Source organism: Guillardia theta, assembly GCF_000315625.1.
Source record: "Guillardia theta CCMP2712 unplaced genomic scaffold GUITHscaffold_114, whole genome shotgun sequence".
Lineage (NCBI taxonomy): Eukaryota > Cryptophyceae > Pyrenomonadales > Geminigeraceae > Guillardia > Guillardia theta.
Genome location: NW_005434560.1, coordinates 141598 through 162820, shown reverse-complemented (window position 1 = coordinate 162820; position 21223 = coordinate 141598). Strand labels below are relative to the sequence as shown.

The following is a 21223-nucleotide window of genomic DNA, read 5'->3' as shown; positions in this document are numbered from 1 at the left end:
CAATACATGATAGACAACAGCATGCGGGCAGCAAGAGCGGGACCCAACGCACCACCACGCCCACCTAGTGGACCTACGGATCAGAATGCACTGTCTGCAAGGCCCACAGGTGGGAGGTTTAAGACATACAGACTACGCATACGTTGAACCATTTCAAGCACGGCAAGCGGGGTCGGCGCGGGGCATGGTATAAACGGGGGATGCGACGTCGATAGGCTCGAAATCAGAAGCGCACGGGAGCACCCATGACTTGGGTGCTGCAGACATGGGTGAGCGAGTGTGGGGAGCACTGCATCGACGTCATGCTCGGGGGGGAAGACTGCCTGGGGAGCCCGCCGGACGACTGCCCCATCCTCATGGAGCCATTGGGGAGCGCGGAGGTGGAGGGCATACCCCAGTCGCACACACTAGAGGTCCACGGGGGAAAGTGCTGCGTGGTGAAGCTTCCGTGCTGCGGCAAGGCATTCCATCCCGTCGCCCTCGCGGTTTACTTCATGCTCCACGGCATGCGCTGCCCCATGTGCAGGAGCGGGCACGGCAGCCCCCTGAGCGCGGAATGCCTCCCCTCCTCCTGCCGCCAGGCCGTCGCGGGCCACGTCGAGCGCATGCGCAAGGAGATGCGAAGGGAGGAGGCCGAGGAAGACTTCGAGGACATCGACGTCGACATCGACCTCGTCCCCGTCAGTGAGCTCATGACCGACATCGCCCTGCTGCGGCAGTGGGATTTTGTCTACCCCAACCTCCAGCTCCAAGCCATCCTCCACATGCCCCCCTCCAGCGTGCTCAAGGCCCTCGAAACGCTCAACCGGCACCCCTTCGAGGCGGGGTTGCCGTACTGGACGCAGTGCTCCACCGGCATCCACCTCTTCCTCAACGTCGTCTTCGAGCACCCGGAGATCCACCCGCCGCAGAGGTTCGCGGTCCAGAGAAACCAGTGCAGGAAGATCAGCCGCGCCCTCACCATCCTGCGCCCCGCCAGCATCTCCTTCGGCCTCTGCTACGCCGACGACGGGGATAGCATCACCCAGGTCGCCCGCTCCCGCGTGGTTCCCTTGCAGAGGGCACAGGAAGGCACCCACCAAGCGGCAGAGCAAGAGACCGTCTGCAGCGAGCTCACCTTCGAGACCGAGGAGCGCAGCGTCCGCGCCGGCACCGTCCGCATGGCCTTCATGGCGGGGCGGGGCAGGAGCGTCGAGGGCATCACCTGCGAGGTCAGGCCAGAGGACATCATCACCCGCCTCGTCCACGGCAGGATCATGGCCTTCCAGCACACCCACGGCCTCCTCGACACCTCCATCGTGACCTTCGTAGCGTAGAGAAACAGTAAAGTAATATTAAGCGACGTTTAATCACTACGAACGGAAAGGGGACGGTATGCCCGTGGGGTGGGATAATCTAAGTACGATCTAAGTACGATCTAAGTACGCTCCCCACGGATCCTCCGGGCCAGCTGGATGTCCTTGGGCATGATCGTGACACGCTTGGCATGGATGGCACAGAGGTTGGTGTCTTCAAAGAGTCCAACCAGGTAGGCCTCCGAAGCCTCCTGCAACGCCATGATGGCATCTGCTTTATATCGGATGCCCCGGAATCCCAGGTCTTGCGTTACCTCCCTGACGAGCCGCTGGAAAGGGATCTTCCTGATAAGGAGCTCCGTACTCTTCTGGTACCTGCGGATCTCGCGGAGGGCCACGGTGCCGGGGCGGAAGCGGTGGGGCTTTTTGACTCCGCCGTCGTGTACGGTGGACCTCCTAGAATCCTTTTTGGCGCGACCTTTGCGTGGTGCTTTGCCGCCAGTGCTCTTCTTGGCAGTCTGCTTGGTTCTGATTGGTTTTTTAGAAACAGACGAATCAGTGGCAGTAGATGGAACGCCTGTTTGTTCCGGACCATTGTCGGGTTGCTCGGGAATAACGAAGTGATACTCTTCCAAAGCTGGGTTCACAAACGTTGCTGGTTGCGGCTGTGGGTTCGACATCTGTGGTTGCATCTGTGGGAGTTGCTTGCCACCGACGTTCTTGCGAGAGTTGGTGATCACAGGTGCATCGGGATCATCGGATTCATCCGAGCTGCTCTCTCGCTGAAATGCCTTCTCTAGCAGTTTGCTTGAACCGGTAGCGTTGGAAGAGCCTTCATCTCTGTTCTCGTTCATATCGACGACAGGAACGGATGTCGGCTCAACGGTCGGCGACGTCCCAGGAACCTGCGATTCAGTACCCGTTCCATCGATTTCTTGATTGTTCTCATCGATGGTAGAGGAAACGGATGTCGGCTCATCGGTCGGCGACGTCCCAGGAACCTGCGATCCAGTGCCCGTTTCATCGATTGGATCACCATTTCCATCGACGGCAGGAGGGGCCGGCACAGGCTCTTGCTGCGAATCCATTTCATTGCTCTCGGGTTGGGATTCGAGGAGCACCGTGACGTCCGGTTGCAGGGTGCCGCTCACGACATTGGTTGGATCGGATTCCTGGAACTCCTGTTGCGTGTCTTGATTCTCGTCATTGCGCATGCTCTGCAAGATAGAAGCTGCACCTTCAGTCGTTTGCTGTTCTGTCTGAGGTACAGACACGGAATCGAGCCTAACCCAGAGATCATCAAATATTTGCCTGTTTTCTGAGGTAAGCTTGTTGTACCAAGCTTCATCTTCCTTAGAAAGGTCGACAAAGTACTGCATTTGTTTTAGATCTTCCTCACTTTGAAAAGCAGAAAGGGCACAGATCAACTGCAGATAATTGGGCACATTCACGCCCGATGCGACAACACCGCGCTGCTTGGTAGCAGTGCTGCCTGGCTGTCTTACACCCGCCGTAAAGGGTGCATCTTCTCTGGCTCTCTGAGTTGAGAGCCTCGCGACTGGAGCCCTTTGACCGGTCTCCCTCCGTTGATCTTGTTTGGTGCGTCCCATAATCAAAACCACGATGCCACCTCCTTTCTCGCCGCGTTTAAATACACCGCACTCCGTCAAGGAGACATGGGCCTGCCCGTGTAGTCGAGCCTGACTCCAGCCCTGGGGTTCCAGCGGACGAGGGCCGGGTCCCAGACGGCGAGGAGGTCGGAGGTAGGGCCGCGGCCGTGGCGGGTGAGGGCGTCGGGCTCGTCCCAGGAGCGGGCGAGGGAGGCGCCGGTGGGGGTCCAGGGGTAGACGGTGGACTGGCCGACCTCGAAGGTGTAGCGGACGAGGAAGGCGGTCCAGGCGAGCTCCTGCCTCCCGATGGCGCGCATCTCCCTGTAGATCTCGAAGGGGCGGAGGTCGCGGACGTCGACCTCTTCCGTGAGCGTGGGGTCGAAGCCATCGCTGTCGAGCATCTTCACCGCCCAGGTGCGGAAGGCGTTCCAGTGCCTGGGAACGGGGGCGAGGGCGTCCGGGGTGGGCATCCTGTACTTGACGTGGGTGGTGCCGGCGGGGATGCTGGACTGGACCGGGCCGAGCCCCAGCGGGTCCCTGCCCCTGAGCTCGGGCTTGGACGCGGACACGGCGAAGACGGTGGAGTCGAGGCGGAAGCGGTCGAGGGCGGCGAGCACCCAGCGGCAGTAGAAGCGGCTGACCTCCATGTCGTCCTCCAGGACGAGGAAGTAGTCCGTGGGGCCGGAGGGGGCGTAGGCGCCGAGCCACATGCGCATGGGCCCCCTGGGCGCTTGTTCGATGGCGTGGTCGACGGAGCCGTGGGGCCAGTAGAGCCTCCGGATGATCCTGGCCGTGTCCTGGCAGAGCACGCCGTTGGCAGGGAGGTCCTGCCTGAGGATGAGGTTGACCCTGACCCCCTGGTCGTACCTTGCCGCGGAGAGCGAGACCAGCAGCCTCTCCAGGCTCCAGGGCCGGTCCCGGGTGAGGATGACGACCGTGAGGAGGCGGTCGGGGACGGCGTTTTCGGCGATCGCCCGGCGGGTCAGCTTCTTCACGAGGGAACGTGACTCGGACTCGTCCTTGTAAGGAGCATCCGCCCCGCTCCTCCTCGTAGGCGGCGAGCTGCCGTTCACGACCACCCCGCTCTGGCGGAGGAAGCTGTTGATGTTGAGGAGGAAGAGCCCCGTCGCGGCGCCCAGCAGCAGCACGGAGATGATGACGTGGTAGCGCATGTAGAGCCTGGCCCTGGCGTAGAGCTCCTGGAAGGTCACGGCCCGGTTCGCGCGTTGCATGGTATGGAATCTCTCTCCGGTGGGGCCTGCCGGGTTCAAATACCCGGGCGCCGGGGCGGGGCTGTATTTCAAGGGGTCGGCAAGGAGGCCATCCCAGAGAACCGATGCATGCAGACGATCACCTGTGACCCCGTTCCAGAAAGATATCCCAACAAGGAGCTTGCCATGCGCGCCAACCTCGCCTCTGTCTTCACGCAGACCCCCTTCTGGACACCGAACTTCAAGAATAACAAAGATGCGAAAGCCATGTTTCCGAAGGACCAACATGCGTTGCATGCCGCGGAGATCGCAGCCCTCCAGGCCGAGATCGACGCCTCCGCGATCGACGGCGTGGCGCTGATGGAGTCGCTGCAGAGCTGGGTGGTCGCCCAGTGCGACGAGCGGCACTTCGTCTGCGCCATCTGCGGCCGGCGCTCCATCGTCAGCCTCACCGACCTCCGCATCGACACCAGAAAGGGTACAGCGGTCTGCATGTGCTGCGTCGCCATGCCCGGGGTGCCGACGGCGATCCTGCAGGACCACCCCGTCGTGGAGGTCTTCGCCGGCATGTGCGGTAGGGAGATCGCCACCCGCTTCCCGGGGTCCCAGGTAAGAATGATCTTCAACCGCACCATCTGCGGGAGGGACGGCAACAGCACCCGCCCCGACGTCTCCCTCTTCGTGGAGTTCGCCGGCATGCACATCACGCTGCTCATCGAGGTGGACGCGGACAAGAAGGACTGGAAAGACATGCAAACGAGAGACAACAAGCTGATGAGCGAGAGCTACAAGGTCTTCGAAAAAACGAACAACGTCATCTCGGCGGTGCTGCGCTTCAAGACGTCCCTAGTGGGCAACGTGTTCCCGACGCACCTGTACCTGAGCCTCTGGCGGGTCATCGAGCGCTTTGTGCTCTACATGTGGAACGACGAGCACACCGCAGACCAGACAAAAACCACCCGCGTCTTTATCAACTACCCCACCGGCTACTACAACAAGCTCGGGGTGAGGATGCAGTGCACCAACGAGTGGGGATCGGGTATGATGAAGCTGCTGATGCAAGAGGACGCAGGAAATAGGAAAGACTTTTCGGAGGATCCCTTCGAACTTCAACCAAAGATCAAGACATCGTCTTTCACATTCATGCAAGAGAAGGCCTTTGCATACATAATCCTGCGGGACATTGCCACCAACCCCTACATCGCGGTCTACCTCCACGGTAAGTTCCACCTGGGCGAGATCCAGGGAATGACCTTCCTCGCCGCCGCGCAGTCCCCCGCGCAGGTCAACGTGCGTTACTTCAACGGGTTGAAGGCGTACATGTCACAGGCCGCCAACCTCAACTCCGACAGCATCCGGACCGGGAAGTACCTCCTCGTCAAGCACGTCCTCGTCACCCGGTACCTGGGCGCACTCCGCGGGATTCCGGAGGACGACGCGGAGAGGGTGGTGCGGTGCAACAGGATGCAGGCTGCCATGCGGATGATGTTGGTGCAGATGCGGCTTTGAATTAATAAGGAATCGTAATTTAATTCCAATACAGAGAGAACGGGTTTAGCCTAAATAGAAACATTTCTAAAGGCAGCTTCAAGATTGTCATCAATGACCACCTTGAGCCACATACAACAAAGTTCTTTGTGATCACAATCATAAGGTACCCTGTAGTTGATCTTATGGAAGATATGCTGCACATCATCCAAGGATATGGCAACTTTGACGGCATCAATGTCACTTTCATCCAGAATGCCTATAGACCAGGTCTTGAAGGACAGGATGTGGCTCTCTCTCTTACTCATTTCTTCTGAAACCATAGTAACTTGAACGTTGGACTGTCACCAGAGAGAGTCACATAAATATGCGTGAACAGCAGTGACTACACGTAGAACTCCGGGTTGGAGCTGTAGTAGCAGGCGAGCTGCAGGGCGATGCAGACGTCGTCCTTCATCCCGCCGACCTTCCCGCTGAGCGCGAGCTGGTCCTTGTTGAAGACGCTGGCGGCGCCCTTGAACTGGTAGGAGTAGATCTCGAGCTGCTCGCGGAGCCGGCGCTTCATGCCCCTGGGGTCGCGGCTGACGAACTCGCCCCAGAGGTGCACCCTCCGCTCCCGCAGCATGGTGTTGAGCATGGTGCACATGGCGTGCTTTATCTCGAGTGTCGTCAGCACGCCGTACCTCTGGGCCTTGTGGTCGACGCGGAAGCGGACATGGGGCATGCCGTTGAAGTGCCGCTGGTGGTACTCCGCCTCGAAGCCCAGGTTCCGCTCCACCATGACGACGAACTCCGAGGCGTAGAGCGCGGTGTTCATCCCCCGCAGCCTCTCCATGTGCTCCCCGAGCAGGTCGAACTGCTTGTCGGGCTCTTCCAAGGGAGTCAATGCAGGAAAGATTAAAAAAAAAAGAAGTACCTTTGCATCCCGACAGCACGTCCATCCCGACGATCTGCGAAGGGTAGATGTCAGAGCTCAGAAACAGGGACGTCCTCTTCCACATCCTCTACACAGACGACATGAGGACCACGCTCGAGTTCTGCAAGGGGGCGGTGGAGAGGATCGCCGCGGAGCTGCGGGACACGGAGGCGGTCCGGCTCTACGAGATCGCGAGGCGGTCGCCGCACAGCGCGAGGTGCGTCTTCTTCCTCTTGCTCAACGTGGACATGGGGCTAAAAGAGGCGGTCTGCCGCTCCTTCCTCCACGAACCCACCGGGGTCACGCTCAAGGGCCTCTGCCCCCACAAGGCCCCCGTGCTCTTCCGCGAGCTCGGCTCCCGCGTCGTGCCCCGCTTCCTCCGCGACGAGCTCCGCCTCAGCGTCGACTTCGAGCGGGAGCTGCGGGAGGTCTACCAATACAGCTAGAGGGGAAGAAGGGTGCAAACACACAGAGAGTTACCGTCACAAGCCCCTTGCTCCTCACGATGCTCACGACGGCGTAGTCGCTCTGCGGCCCTCCCGCCGCCGGGTCCACGACGACGAAGACGGTCTGTCCGTTGGAGAGGGGAGGGGCGACCTGCTCGAACATGATCTCCACGTCTTTGGGGCGGAAGGCCTGCTGCAGGGAGTCGAACGCCAGCCCCGCCAGCTCGGATTGTATCAGATCCGGGCGATCCTGCATCATCACCTTCAGCCTCCTGTGCCTCTCGCCACTCTGCCACTGCGGGACGAGATGCAGGAGGTGCACACACTCGTGCGCCTTGCCGTCTTCCTTGCATGCCTGGCAGGCGAGCTCGATGCACCTGACGGCGAAGAGTGGCCTGCCCGTCTCCGGGTCCCGCATCTTTATCAGCCTGGTGTAGAAATTGATCTCCGATGTCAAGGTAGATATACACAGCAGCGACGTGTTGCCGATGGAAAGGATGGGTGCGACGGTTTCGTAGAAGAAACCTTCGTCGCAGTATGCCGCCTCCTCCAGGATCAGCACATCCCCGCCGGTGCCCTTGGTCGTCCCAATCTGCGGGAAAGCGTCAGTAACCAGTCCGAGGAGGGCGGCGCCATCGCCGGGTTTAATACGTTCGAAAGCGCGGAGAGATGGATTTCGGCGTCATGGAAGTTTTTTTTTGTGTTTTTTTATTCCCCCCTCGATGTTTTATTTAAAGCTACACCAAAAAGCACAGGGCACGCGTGGCATGTTCACCGAGATCTACAGGTTGCAAAGCAACGCTGAAGAGCGCGCACGCAAACGCCCGAGGTTTGAAGCCCACCCGGCCAAGGTGACGCTATCCTTCAAAGTCAGGGATGAAGAATTGGATACTGTCACTATCCGCACCGTCACCATCTGCAACGAGAGGTTCGAGACCTTCGCACCCCCGAAGCTCGCCGAGTTGAAGGAAAAACTCACCACCACGACCTCCAAAGAGAAGAAGGACACTATCGCCTCTGCCATCAAGCAGCTCGAAGGCGCGCTCGAGAAGGCAAAGGCCGTGGACAGGATCACCGTCCCCACTGAAGACGTGATCGAGTGTTTCCACAGCATGGCGGTCAAGGCGGTGCATTGGTACCCCTATTATGTTCGCCAGACCCACTACGAGCACGCACCCCTGTTCATCAATCACGGGGTCGTTTTCGTGGCCGACGGCTACTATGACCGAGATTCCGACAAGTACTTCCACTACATCCGCAAGTACAACATCGACAAGGATGACCATTTCCTCTCCTACGCCGAAAGAACCAAGACAGAGGTCGCATGGCTCATGGAGAGCGTCTCGGAGGAGTAGTACATATGAAGTAAATTAAACGTGATTTAGTACCAAACACACACACGGGACGCCTACCCTCCTGGCATCTACTTCCTCGCGCTCGTCCTGGACACCTTCGCAGGGGGCTTCCACTCCTCCTCCGAGCTTGCCTCCAACGGCGAATCTGGCAACTCGTTCGCGTTCAACATCGGAGGGTGTGGAAACTGCTTCATGGCGTCGAGGCTCTCCTGGCTGTACTCGAACTTCTTGAACGGAATGTCGATATTGCAGTTCGAGGGCCCGAATTCGCAGTTGTCGTACAGGACGCGGCTGTACTCATTCCTCTCCTCACTGGAGTATGCCGCGAAGAACTGAACCGGCCTCATTTGATCGTCGACGGTGCGAACGACGGAGTCGACGTACCACCCCATCCCATTCTTGCCCGGGGTGATCTTGGAGGCAGGGAACCAGTGCACCTCATAATTATGCACCACAAGGAAAGGGGGCTCCAGGCTTGGATTCTCTAGGTCCTCCATGAGATCCTTGGGGAGAGAAAAGTTTTCGTAGTAGTGTCCATTATGCAACTTCATGGCTTGTATGACCGTACAAGGATCCGAAAAAATGAAGTTGTGTTTTTCATCTATCCCTACTTTTCTGTTACCATCGAGGGGTTTCTGGAACTTATCCTTCAAACCCATCAGCAACTCAGCGGATTTCAACATCAGGTAATTGCCATACTGCATGGCACACTTGTACTTATCCGAGGGAATTGCATATTTGAGATGATAATTCATGAATTCATAGGGAGCCTGATAATTAAACCCTTGAATTTTCTTCATGTCCTTCCTCACATCAGCCATGTTCCTGCATAAGTGGAATGCAACAGCATAGTTTGACTGTTCTTGAAACTTCGACAGCGACATCCCGCCCGTGTATCTGGCAAGCAATGAATTTCAAGGAATCCAGCCAGACCAGCGTATCTGTCCCTCCGCCACACGAACTTAAATACACGGTTATCCGCACGGTTCCCCCGTATAAAAGAGACCGCGACGCCCGTACGGCAGGATGCACGGCGCAGTAAACCACCTGCCGTCTGGATCTCACCCCGAAGAAGCCATCGATTACGATGGAGTCCAGGTGGTGTTCCACTCGGCTTCTATTCCCAACAACGACTGCCATTCCCATGAAACGCCGACACCGTCCAAAGAAGAGATCGAGCAGGAGACCATGGACCTCCTCCACGAGTCCCTCGAGCAGCTCGCCGAGTGGAGCGAGCTCGCAGACCGCGACGACGGCGTCCTCCGCTTCCCCCCCAGCGTCCTCCGCGCCGCGGGGATCCAGGACGACGGGCTGTGGGACGAGGCATACTACGACGACGAGAGGGAGTTCTACAACGATGACCTCGGTGATGGCTCCATGCATGTCACACCCAGGTATGACTACAGCAGCGACGATGAGCCAGGCAGCGATCACGAGGAGATGTCAGAGAGTGGGCATGAATTCAGCCCCGAGATCGGTGCGCCGGGGGAGGGGGCGGCCGGCAATTGGAAGGACGTGGCCGAGAAGAAAAAGAAGGATAACACACCGATATTCATCAAGAGGCTCAAGGATTACCAGATATTACCGAATTATATCAAGGATGCGATGACATCACTCAAAAGCTTTCAAATCAACCATGAAATCGACAAACTCATGGAAAAATGTGATACTCTGAAACGTCGTTATACCAAACCTCTTGGAGGAAAATTCAAAAACATATATTACAGTGAATTTCTGAGTATGACACGAAAACTAAATTTTGTCATCAGAAGAATGTCATACCTACTACGCCATGTCAATAATCTAGAAAAAGGGAAGGTGACCGACCGAGATGAATACCAAAAAAACATCAATACGGCACGTAATGAACTAAAGGATACATACAATGTCATGAGATACGTATCACTTATCTTATTTGCCAACAAGAATGGTCGAGACGAATTCATCAAATTGATGAAATCCGAGTACAAGGACGAAGAACGAAAGGAAAGTGTCATGAAACATTTTAAACTCCCTATATGGGAAAAACCACAGGGTGATCTACATCATATTGCACGTGAAATCTTAACGGAAGAGCAGATAAACTCTCACAACATTTATTATAAGCGGATGTATCTCAGGCATGATTATGAAAAAAACAGACATGAGATAGATGTATTGAAAAACACCTTAGATGAAATGGATGAGATAGACAAGAGCATGGATGCAAGCGACGATTTCAAACAATTCATAGAAGACAACTCAGAACATATTGCAACCATCAAGGTCATAACGTCTATCCGGTATATGCTCCAATGGGCGAAGATAGACCATGTCTTTGTAGAAGGATTCAATGACAAGATAGACTACAGCATACTCGAGGACATCGTCCGCGGAAATCCTATCGGCGCTATTCCAAAGGATGAAGCCGAGCTCAAACAAGCCCTGAACATGCACCAATCCACATACAACCAATACATCAAAGATCTGGACACGAATGCAGACAAAGAGATACAGAGAGATATACAACGCATGAAGAGCAAAGAACCCTGGAATCAAGGGGAATTCCAGAAAAACAACAAAGAAGATTTCAACATAACACCACAATACATGTTCGCCGCGATGATAAAGGGAAAGCAAAAGTACGCCGACACTACAGACATCAAAGATATCAAACTTGACATCCAATCCAGGAACGACCGCCGGGTGAAGAAGATCCTCAAACAAGTCCACGGAGCCTACGCGGGCAACGTGGAAAGGCTACGATTTTGCAAGAGATACACCCACAAGGTCTATAACATGTGGATGAAGGCCACGATGACTTCATCATCCCTCGACATCGATCCATATCGAGTCAACATAAGGGAGATCAAACAGGAGCTGTATGACATGAAGCCTTACATGGCGGATGTACAGCCAGGGCACATGAAGCGCTTCGGTTCGAACCTGCTCAACGCAATCAACGTGAAAAGAATCATGAAACAACAGATGCAACTAGACGCACACAAAGATGTCTGGAATACCAAGGTTAACAATGCAAAACCTACCGATGACTACGGTATGATCATACGCAACAGCGAGGCTGTTAAACTCTTCAAAGAGGCATTGCCCCTCATTCTAGCAGCCAGGATAAACACCATCAAGGCGCTCAATGTCATCCTCATGCCCAGCATCAAGAACAACGATCAGGACGCCAACTCCAAGAAAGTCTTCCAACGCTACATGCTGGGTATGATCGATGCTCTGCTGGGTCAATCATCGATAGAAGTTCCTTTGGAATATCAGAGAGGCTATGGTGAATACCGATTGGAACCCAACGAATACATGATGAATGACATTAAGACAACGGTCGAGCCGGATTCCTTCACGTTCAAGCAGATGGAACAGCTAAAGGACTACCTCCACCTCGAGCTACCCACTGTCAAAACATGGCTCAGTGTACACGAATTCAATGTTAATGCAGAACAGAACAACGACATAATGAACGTACTTGTAAGGGCACCTGGGTACATAGACGACATAAAATCCACCATACAGACCATATATGAATTTACGAAGTTGATGGTTCTGTACCAATTCGGAAAATGGATCGACAGGAACATTGAAACATTCACCCAGATGGATAACAGGGTTATCAACGAAAACATAATCAAGGAAAACATAAAATCATACCAATCTTCCAAGCAGGAACTCCAAAAAAATCACAGAAATGTACTGGAAAAATTAAAATTGATGACGAAGGTTGTTAGTGCATTGAACAAGAAAGATTGGAGCGCATTGAGCTCAAATGAGATCAATGAGAACGACAGGGAAAAGCTCAAGCAGGAGCTCAACAAGGAAACGAAACTCATAGAGAAAATTATACAGCATAGACACAACCCAATACAGCAGAAAAATCCCTTTCAACGCACAATCCCATTGATGTCGGACAAGAACAAAAGGACGGACCAGGATTCCAGCCGGTCCAGCAAAAAACCAAGGCTCGAATGCATCTTCTCCCGCGATATCCACAGGGATATTGAAGACCCGAACGGTATCCTCCTCGGCGATGCGTGGGGCTACGCCGCGGAGATGGGGGAGAGCGACAGCGACAGCGAAGACGAGTGTGACGATCAAAAGGGTGTCTCCGCCATGTTTATTGGCATGCCTGTTGCAGTCACTAACAACGCAAAAAGAAGAAGGAACAGAAAAAACAAGGACTTGCAGCCAAGACGGAGGTACAACAGTGAAATTATGAGATACAGGAGTGCTGTGTCCAGACTGAATGGGTTGTTACTTCAACTCAAGATATCCCTGGACCAGTCCACCACTAACCTGCATAATATAGAGAAACATGGCATCGATCGCGTCATTGAAAACCGGAAAAAGTTTATGTCGAAAATCACGGAAGTATCCAACACCACACGGTACAGGGACACAAGTCCCAAAAGCACGCTGATTGAACTGTACAATTTCGCGGTGGGTAAACAGAACGAAACAGCCAAGCAAGCCATCGTGAAGTACATCATGGGCTGCAAGATGGTCATATCCGTCGTCATGCAGCGCGTGCTTAAGATCCTCGTCATCCAGAGCGTCAACTACCAGCACAGCGCGAAACAATTCAAGGAATGTTCCCTGCACCTCAACCCCAAGGTGAAGAAGCTGACAACCAGCCTGTACATCAATACAAGAAGGCTGATCAAGGAAGACGATCCGCTCAAAATCGTCCGCCTCATGCCCTACGTCATCAACTCATTCGTCGAGATCATCAAGGGTATCTACTACGACTACCGCAAGAAACTAAGGATAACACTACAGCAGGAGGCGATACTTTCCTTCATCCTCCACAACCAGACATTCCTGAACCCCTTCACGCGCATGACCGTACAAACGACAAACATGGATACCACCAACCTCATGAACATCGTGACGAACTTCGAGCACATGATCCAGGTCATCCTGGCCGGTGAGGACGACAAAGCCGCCGACCTGGAGATAGCCAGGCTGCCTGGCGCGGCGGAGAACGACAAGCCCATGCTGACATGGTCCATGCGCTCCTGGGATGACTTCTACGTCACCCTCACCAACGCCCCATTGACGGAAGTGATCGACAAGCTGACACCGATGTCAGGAATCACTAAGTACCCAAGGCTGGACGGAACGTTACGGGAAAATTCACTTGGCATCATCAAAGATGTTGCTAAAAAGCAACAAGTCTCAACAGATCATATGGAAACTGTGATGAAAAATCATTGGGAAGATACCAAGAAGAAGATTATCGATAAACTCAATGAAATATTTACCATGGATTACCAATTTACATACAAGACAGCATTAGGGACAGCAATCGTACCACCCAACAATATTCTGAATTCACTCGTTTCTCAGTTGAAGGAAACATGGCGAATTTACAAGGATATTGATTCTGAACTTAAAAAATACGCATACCTGAAGGATATAACAAATGGCATTCTCTTACAGATGTCAACGATAGAGATCAATGCCAGTCAACTGAAAATGAATGATGTCGATTCATTTATTAATTTGAGGGCAATGCTCAGTTTATACACGAATGCTCTGTACAACATGGAACTGGCGTATCAGAAGGGAAGGATTCAGTCTATTGATTTATCTCCTCACTCTCCCACATATTCCCCTCCTTCTCCCACATATTCCCCTCCTTCTCCCACATATTCCCCTCCTTCTCCCACATATTCCCCTCCTTCTCCCACATATTCCCCTTCCTCTCCCACTCCCATGCACGCCAAACTTGGTGCAGATGGAGATGGGATGGAAGACAATGCAAGCGAGAAAGACAACGAAAGTGAGCCTGACATGGAACCGGAAGAGCCTGACATGGAACCCGATAACAGACACCATACGCAGATGGATAACGACCCCGGTGTCAGAAAGGCCCACGATCAAAGAGGGATTGGAGGGAAGAACACAGATGAAGATTCTAAAGCTTCCAACGTCAGAAAGCACTCTCCGGGTGTACTCCCCGGATTTGTGAGAAAGGAGGAAGCTTCTAACTCTCCCAAGCCGTCCCGCGATCAAGAGATTGACCACGAAAAAGTATGGAACCCACCCCATACCAGAGGGGGTCACAATCGCGGAGGGCTTCTATATGAAGATCCTGAAGCTTCCAACAAGCGCCCCCGATCTCCAAGCCCCGCCCACAGCCACCCCTCCTCCACCACGTCGGTCAGCAGCGCCACACCCTGGAAGGTACACATCATAGGAATTCTTCATACCCTCCCTAAGGAAGACTTCACCCGTATCCTGCACATCCACCTCGACCGCGACAGCGTCGTGAAGTACCGCTTGAAGCAAGTCCTACCCAAGTTAGCATACAATCAGCTATACGTCACGCGGAGCAGGGTCGCGCGGAACATGCAGGTTGTCAAATACAGTTCAGGGAGTGCAACCATCGTTGTGAGCGGCAAGGTCTTCGCTGAAATCTTGAAGAAGTCCATCGAGAATATGAAGAACAATCACAAGACAGAGCTATTCGGCGACAACACCCCAGAGGTCAGTATCGAAGAGTCCAACTGGGACGGAGTGCTGCACCGCTGGGTGTTCCGATACATCCGCGCCCTGCACAAGTTCACGCTGAACATGGCCTATGTCATCAAATCGCTGAAAACAAACGAAACTGCAAAGGCCAAAAACAAAAAATCAAGCTACTATATGCAAAGGACCTCCGACACTTGGTACACCATCGTGAGCCACCGGCTGAGGCACACCGAGCTGTGGACCCCTGTGTCTTTCTTTGACCACCTATCCGCCGATATGTACTTCCCGTGGTACTGCATCGAGAATCTCCCTGGGAATAGTTTAGAGGACATTGTCGTGCAATTCCAGAATTTCTACAGCTCCAACCTCATCAACGCGGCCTACACCGCCATCACCTACAACCCAGACAATTACGAAATCGGCCGGAAGCCACCCACGGATGGCAACTACGACCTCATCGACATGTATGGGAGCTTCCGGGAGCGGGACATGCGGAAGCAGATCCGCAAGGGATTGCAGGAGAAGAAGAAGGCATGGAACGAACTGATGATCAAATGGAAGCCTGATGGGATCAATGCACCATGGCCCTTTACACCCACCGTCAATAAGCTTCTGAACCACACAAGACAGAGTGATTACAACAAGGAATCCTACGAGCTCATCCTAAAGTCATCCAACCTGATCGATGCACCCCAGTAAATCATTTAATAAATGCCTAAACCACGGACACCGCTACCCCATCCCTCTTCTCCTTCCCGCCCACGGGCTTGGCGACCTGCTTCTTGGGCTTGAGGGCGGAGCCGGTGGCGACGGCCTGGGGGACTACGTTCCTGGGCTCTTCGGGGGCTGCACCTTCAGCGGATCCCTGAAGCCCACCCTCCCGCAGCAGGGCGTCGATGTCGAGGCCGTTCCGGGATTGCAAGGTTTGTTGCGGGGTCTGTTGCGGAGCTTGTTGGGGAGCCTGCTGCGGGAGACTGAACTTGGGAGGCGGTGGCCCGGACAGCGCGAACCTGCGCTTCCCGCCCTGCCGCTCGTCCGCCCAGGTCACCCCCAGCGCGCGCTTGCGGGGATCAGACGCAGAGAGGCGGGAGCCAAAGAAGGAGATAGCCCCATCCGCAACATGACGTATCCTAGAATTCACCAGCATCGGCGTGATGGTGGTCTGCAGCAGCGCGCCCTTCAAGAACGCGGTATCGTCCATGAACTTCTTCATCTCACTGAACTCCTCGTACATCTTGGGGTAGTGCTGCTGTGTCGTGCCGATGTACCAGTGCATCTTCCTCCTGTTGTACTCCTGCCGCACGGCTGCATCCGGCACCCTTAGAAGTTTATCCCCGGGGATGCAGTACGGGTAGGTATCGGGGACAAGGATCTCGTATCTCCCCTCGCTCACGGTGAACTCGAGGTTGACGATATGCTTGTAGAAGTGGTTCAGGGTCGCCCGCTGGTCCCCGCTCAGGTCGATGGGCATGAGGCGGAAGCAGATCCTATCCCCGGAGTTGACATCTATATGTCTCCAATAGTTGATCATGTCCCGCGTCATCCCGTCGATGTTGATGCTCGTCAGGTGGTTGACCGCCCACATCACCGGGCTCAGGCCCACCTCGTGCATCCCACCCTGCTTCTCGGACTGCACCGACACGCCGAAGGGGGTGATGATCTTCATGAGCTTCTCCGAAATATCCTGCACAGTTGTGATCCCATTCATAAACTGACCAAAGTCCTCCGGGTTCCCCGTCAGGTTGAACAGGTCGAACCACAGGCGGAGCCAAGCCTTGTCCGAAGAGGTGGCGGGAACGGCAGGCACGGCTCGCCTCCGAAACCACAGGTTCTGGAACCCCACCAGGATGTAGTTCACCGTGGGAAAATTGACAAAGGCGGTGATGTGCGTCCCGTTGTCCCCGACGCCCTCGGCCGACTTCATGAACACCCCGAGCGTGGCGGAGATGTTTCTGAGCCGGAGCGACCAGGCGATATCCCCGTAATCCACGGCGTGCGACACCTTCACCAGCCCGTGCCCGTCCCCGATGGGGGGGAGGTACAGCTCAGGCACGATCTTCTGGATACGGTAGCTCTGGTTGAGGTAGGAGGTCTGGGTGGTGATGCGGGCGGAATCCCCGTAGACGTACGGACTGATGTCCCCAAGGAGCGCATTGTTGTAGTTGATCCTCGCATCCGCCGTCCCGTTCAGGCCGTACGGGAGGTTGTCGGTGCTCAGCGGCGGCAGCGGGCCCTGGTTCATCACCACCTCGGGCATGCGCGGGTTGTTCAGGTTCCCGAAGAAGTTCGACATGGCTCGTCTCCCCCGCTCGGTACATGGCAGCCCCCGCCCGCATGGTTTCTTTTATACACACGGGTGCACACATGGTTATTATTACGTAGAGGTTTATTATCTACCACGGGCATCACTTACGCGCTACTCTCCTTTACCATATGGATGGCTTCCTTCAACGAATCTATGTTGCTGGCACAGTAGAGATACGGAATTACAAACCTAGTCATCAGCGACTTGTGGTTACGGATGATAGAGTTGGTTTTAGCAAGCATGTCGAAATATCTTTGTGCATGACTACCGGTAGCATTCCGCCAATTCTGAGAAAGATCATCTCTCAAGGATCCCATCTCACGTTTAGTGTCTTCCATATCCTGAATCATGTCTTCAGTGGCTTTCTCGTATAGACGGAGGACAGTGAGTTGTTTTTCTGCATTCTCGAGAAACGGACCGTCACTCAGCTCCGAGATCCATCTTTCTGGGCTGTAATGTTCATTCGTCCACTTGCATGGTACCGTTACATCATCCATCTCGTAGCGCTTCCGCTTGCCCGTCGTCCCTGAAAAGAAATTGTATATTGCCTTGAACATGACGTGATGCCCCCGTGTTGTGTAATATCCTTTAAATACAGAGCATCAAACCAGCCCAGACTCGATCCCGTCCCTTATACACGCGGGTGCGCACATGGTTATTATTACGCAGAGGTTTATTCTGTTTAATTCTACCAGGACATCCTACAGGGTGAGTCTACATCTCCATGACCTTGATGCTGTATCTGATGATCTCGTTGTCGAACTCTGTCTCGAGCTTGGTGCAATTTTTGAGCTCCTCCGCGTTTGACGTCACGGAGAGGGTCTTCATGTGCTTCTTCAGGCAGGCCATGGCCGCTTGGTAAGCTTCGAGCTTGGCAGTGAAGTACTCCTTAATGATGCTCTTTCTGTGGTCGTAGTACTCGCGGTCTTCTTCCGACAGCGTGTTCTTGTCGCATGCACAGTAGATGTAACCCTTATTCATCATATCAAGCAACTCATTAAAATCATTCTCCTTCTTGTCCACGGCCCTGATCTTATCATCTGTGGCCTTACAAGCCTCATCGCACTGAAAGATGTGCTGGTAGGGCTCCTTGAAAATCCAATAGGCAAACATGACACACAGTTGATCCCTGCACACACAGATCATTTAAATACAGCGCATCAAACCATCCCGGACTCGATCCCCTCAAACCATCCCGGACTCGATCCCCTCCCTGCCCCTCTGCAGCATCTCCCTGAGCAGCATGGTGTCCTCGTCGCCCTCCGCGTCCTCTGCGCTCTCGTAAGGGACAGGCATGGGAGAGCCAGGAATATAAACAGTGGAATGGGAGGCTTGGTTCCTCTGCCTCCTCTGGGTGTACAAGATGGGGGTCTCGATGGGATCCGGTGTGGGGGCCTTCCGATGCCTGTCCACCTGCACAAAATACGCCCGGAACTCGCCCTGCTGCCGGTAGAACTTGACCATGATGCACACCCACACCATCCCGGCGAAGACGCACGCGACGATGGGGCCCACGAACATCACGGGGAAGAACCTACTTATACAAAGCGTGAAGGGGGTGTCAAGGGGGTCCCTGACCCGCATCCGGAAGGTGTAGAACCAGCTGACGGAGAGGCACTGGAAGACGATGGCGCGTATGGAGAGCTCGAGCACGGAGGCGGAGGACAGCGGAAGCAGGGTGTGGACATAGAACATCCCCGCCCCGATGATTATATCCGGGCTCGGGAGCAGGGACATCATCCAGTGGTGGCCCAAGGGCAGCTCATCCTTCACCAGCAGGAACAGCGCCAGCAGGCACCAAGTCACATTTAGGACAATATCCAGGGCCGTGTCGACATAGGCTGTCCATACCCTCTCCGTGTTGATCACGAAGCACAGCAAGACGCAAGCCACGGACATGTTGGAATCGATCCCACCCTGCACCTCCACGTTGAACAGCACGCGGTCCACAAACAGGAGCGTCCCAATGAGATTGAAGACGTGCTCGTTTGACATGCCCAGCCAGCCTGCGAAGGGGATGAAGCCCAGCACGGCAATGGTCTTCATGATCATGAAGAAAGCCGGGATATAAGTCTCCAGAAGCCGAGCGTCCATCGCTTCGTCTTGACCCGCCATTTCCCTGCCCCCCCACGCATCCCACCCCTAATACCCGCTTGGGTATAAAACGAGCAAACGACCGCGTGTTTCCAGAAAACAGAAAACCCCTGCCATGAATCAGGCCGCCGCCGAAGCGTTCCTGCTGTTGGCTACCGTCTTACTCTTTCTGCCCTTACCGATATCATCGCTCTCTACCTTCACCTCCTCGCTTGCCTTCCCGTCCTGCCACTGCAATGTCAACAAGCCCCTGCAGTACGTCCTCTACATGAGCGACGACGCCATCAAGAAGAGGCTCAGCCGCTGGGACTCCGGCGTGCAGGGCATCAGCCTGGGAAAGTGGAGGAACATCCCCATCTCCGACCTCTCCAATACCTGTGACACCCACGTCGTCTTCAGCCGCAGCGTGGACTACCATGTGCCCGTCACGCCACCCGCCTTCCTGAAGCCCTTCGTGGGCAACATCCAGGCCTTCCAGCACAAGGACCAAGACCTGCTCGACTGTACTTCATCGGACAGGTTTGTCATGAACGAGAACGCCGTCATATCCAACCTACCCGTTGTCTCCTCTATCACCGTCTCCGTCGTTACCCCCGTGGTCTCGGGAGCGTCCCCCACCGCCAACATCACCGTCATCCACCAGGACCTCCCCTGGTACATGCAGATGGTCTCCCCCGACATCCACACGGAGATCCTGCGCCGCACCGAGGACCTCTGGCGCATCACCGTCGCCGACATCTGTCGATGCGCTGTTTGAGTAAAAAAAAAATAAAAAAATATCATCGCCCTCATACCCCGACCTGGGTCCCCAGGGAAAGGCCCCCCCTCTGGCCAGAATCTGAAAACCGTTAAACCGTTAAACCGTTAAAGGTTAACGGTCTTTAAAACCTTTAAAGAAGGTTCGCCGGACAGTATACGTATAGTATGTATATAGTATATAGTATGTATGTATATGTATGTATATGTATGTATGTATATACATACTATGTATATGTATGTATCTATGTATGTAATATATGTATATATATATATGTCCGGCGAACCTTATTTAAAATGATCAAAGGACAAGAATCGCCGGACTGTGGTTGAAGGTTTTAACGGTTTAACGGTTTAACGGTTTAACGGTTTCCAGATTCTGGCCAAGGGGGGGGGCCTTTCCTGGGAGACCGGCTATATAAGTATTATAAATTTACTCAATTTAGTACCGTTAAGTACCCTACCCCTCTCACACCGATGAATCACCGGTAGTTGTCCCTCCCGGTCCCTGCTCCATGGTGTCTTCTGCCATGGAGGGAGAAGGCTGCGTCTGTCTCTCGTGTTGGATCAGACGGACGATGTTCCTTGCGATCTGCTCCTCACTCTCGTTGATTGCAAACACGACATCGCATTCTTCTTCCGACATGGTTGGGGGTGTTATTGGAGGTGAGATGTGCTGGCATACCGACAAGCTTAGAGCCACAAATACTTTCTTTTTTTTTATTAGAACTCTACTTCAAGGCATCATTCAGCTCTTGCATCATGGCGCGATAGGCTGGTTGCTTCTTGCATGCATCGATCTCCTCCTCGATCCTGGTGATGCGGAGGGCTAGCTCCGCGGTGTCGAGAGAGACGACGTCCGAGAAAGCAAGCCGCGGGAGAAGGTCCTCCGGTGGCTTGTACTCTTGGTAACGCTTGTCGGGTGAGAAAAGCTCGCTCTCGACCTTGGTGAGCAGGGTAGGGTTCAACCGGTCTGAGGATGAGAGGTTGGCGCACACCACGCGGTCGACCTTCTCGCGGTGCTGCTTGTACCCGTTGTACCAGTCGATGGCGTGCTGCATCTTCTGCAGCTGGATGTCTTTCTTCATCAGCGTCTCCATGACGGCTGCCTGGGATTGCATGGGCAGTGGAGGGTGAACTTCGCAGCGGTCTTTTTATTGACTCCTAAAAAAAGGCGGGAATTTTTTTTTAAATAAAAAATGAAAAAAACAGGGAGTAAAAAAAACGAAGCGTATAAAACCCCTGATGTGGGTCTGTCTGACTATTCGCCACG

General features: G+C 54.3%; 14 protein-coding genes across 14 annotated transcripts; 5 read left to right on the top strand and 9 right to left on the bottom strand.

Annotated features, from left to right (window-relative positions):
- Window positions 1–245: 245 nt before the first annotated feature.
- Window positions 246–1316, top strand: GUITHDRAFT_117689 (hypothetical protein; the record flags this gene model as incomplete). The annotated part of the gene is made up of 1 exon (XM_005823093.1): window positions 246–1316. One exon carries the CDS (start codon window positions 246–248, stop codon window positions 1314–1316), a length of 1071 nt encoding a protein of 356 aa, XP_005823150.1.
- A 101-nt stretch (window positions 1317–1417) lies between these two features.
- GUITHDRAFT_79091 (histone H3 variant) lies at window positions 1418–1975 on the bottom strand (the record flags this gene model as incomplete). Its single annotated transcript, XM_005823126.1, has 1 exon — window positions 1418–1975. One exon carries the CDS (start codon window positions 1973–1975, stop codon window positions 1418–1420), a length of 558 nt encoding a protein of 185 aa, XP_005823183.1.
- Window positions 1976–2961: 986 nt separating this feature from the next.
- Window positions 2962–4137, bottom strand: GUITHDRAFT_117687 (hypothetical protein; the record flags this gene model as incomplete). Its single annotated transcript, XM_005823092.1, has 1 exon — window positions 2962–4137. The coding sequence occupies one exon, from the start codon at window positions 4135–4137 to the stop codon at window positions 2962–2964; it is 1176 nt and encodes a 391-aa protein (XP_005823149.1).
- Window positions 4138–4245: 108 nt separating this feature from the next.
- On the top strand, window positions 4246–5625 carry GUITHDRAFT_145983 (hypothetical protein; the record flags this gene model as incomplete). Its single annotated transcript, XM_005823091.1, has 1 exon — window positions 4246–5625. The coding sequence occupies one exon, from the start codon at window positions 4246–4248 to the stop codon at window positions 5623–5625; it is 1380 nt and encodes a 459-aa protein (XP_005823148.1).
- A 364-nt stretch (window positions 5626–5989) lies between these two features.
- GUITHDRAFT_117685 (hypothetical protein) lies at window positions 5990–7384 on the bottom strand (the record flags this gene model as incomplete). The annotated part of the gene is made up of 5 exons (XM_005823090.1): window positions 5990–6474; window positions 6521–6554; window positions 6630–6675; window positions 6730–6950; window positions 7001–7384. 5 exons carry the CDS (start codon window positions 7382–7384, stop codon window positions 5990–5992), a joined length of 1170 nt encoding a protein of 389 aa, XP_005823147.1.
- A 349-nt stretch (window positions 7385–7733) lies between these two features.
- GUITHDRAFT_117684 (hypothetical protein) lies at window positions 7734–8321 on the top strand (the record flags this gene model as incomplete). Its single annotated transcript, XM_005823089.1, has 1 exon — window positions 7734–8321. One exon carries the CDS (start codon window positions 7734–7736, stop codon window positions 8319–8321), a length of 588 nt encoding a protein of 195 aa, XP_005823146.1.
- Window positions 8322–8389: 68 nt separating this feature from the next.
- GUITHDRAFT_145980 (hypothetical protein) lies at window positions 8390–9205 on the bottom strand (the record flags this gene model as incomplete). Its single annotated transcript, XM_005823088.1, has 1 exon — window positions 8390–9205. One exon carries the CDS (start codon window positions 9203–9205, stop codon window positions 8390–8392), a length of 816 nt encoding a protein of 271 aa, XP_005823145.1.
- A 142-nt stretch (window positions 9206–9347) lies between these two features.
- Window positions 9348–15494, top strand: GUITHDRAFT_117682 (hypothetical protein; the record flags this gene model as incomplete). The annotated part of the gene is made up of 1 exon (XM_005823087.1): window positions 9348–15494. One exon carries the CDS (start codon window positions 9348–9350, stop codon window positions 15492–15494), a length of 6147 nt encoding a protein of 2048 aa, XP_005823144.1.
- Window positions 15495–15510: 16 nt separating this feature from the next.
- Window positions 15511–17088, bottom strand: GUITHDRAFT_145978 (hypothetical protein; the record flags this gene model as incomplete). Its single annotated transcript, XM_005823086.1, has 1 exon — window positions 15511–17088. One exon carries the CDS (start codon window positions 17086–17088, stop codon window positions 15511–15513), a length of 1578 nt encoding a protein of 525 aa, XP_005823143.1.
- A 116-nt stretch (window positions 17089–17204) lies between these two features.
- GUITHDRAFT_117680 (hypothetical protein) lies at window positions 17205–17597 on the bottom strand (the record flags this gene model as incomplete). Its single annotated transcript, XM_005823085.1, has 1 exon — window positions 17205–17597. One exon carries the CDS (start codon window positions 17595–17597, stop codon window positions 17205–17207), a length of 393 nt encoding a protein of 130 aa, XP_005823142.1.
- A 217-nt stretch (window positions 17598–17814) lies between these two features.
- On the bottom strand, window positions 17815–18213 carry GUITHDRAFT_117679 (hypothetical protein; the record flags this gene model as incomplete). Its single annotated transcript, XM_005823084.1, has 1 exon — window positions 17815–18213. One exon carries the CDS (start codon window positions 18211–18213, stop codon window positions 17815–17817), a length of 399 nt encoding a protein of 132 aa, XP_005823141.1.
- Window positions 18214–18285: 72 nt separating this feature from the next.
- Window positions 18286–19152, bottom strand: GUITHDRAFT_117678 (hypothetical protein; the record flags this gene model as incomplete). The annotated part of the gene is made up of 1 exon (XM_005823083.1): window positions 18286–19152. One exon carries the CDS (start codon window positions 19150–19152, stop codon window positions 18286–18288), a length of 867 nt encoding a protein of 288 aa, XP_005823140.1.
- Window positions 19153–19309: 157 nt separating this feature from the next.
- GUITHDRAFT_145976 (hypothetical protein) lies at window positions 19310–19951 on the top strand (the record flags this gene model as incomplete). Its single annotated transcript, XM_005823082.1, has 1 exon — window positions 19310–19951. The coding sequence occupies one exon, from the start codon at window positions 19310–19312 to the stop codon at window positions 19949–19951; it is 642 nt and encodes a 213-aa protein (XP_005823139.1).
- Window positions 19952–20681: 730 nt separating this feature from the next.
- GUITHDRAFT_117676 (hypothetical protein) lies at window positions 20682–21071 on the bottom strand (the record flags this gene model as incomplete). Its single annotated transcript, XM_005823081.1, has 1 exon — window positions 20682–21071. The coding sequence occupies one exon, from the start codon at window positions 21069–21071 to the stop codon at window positions 20682–20684; it is 390 nt and encodes a 129-aa protein (XP_005823138.1).
- Between the last annotated feature and the right edge of the window lie 152 nt (window positions 21072–21223).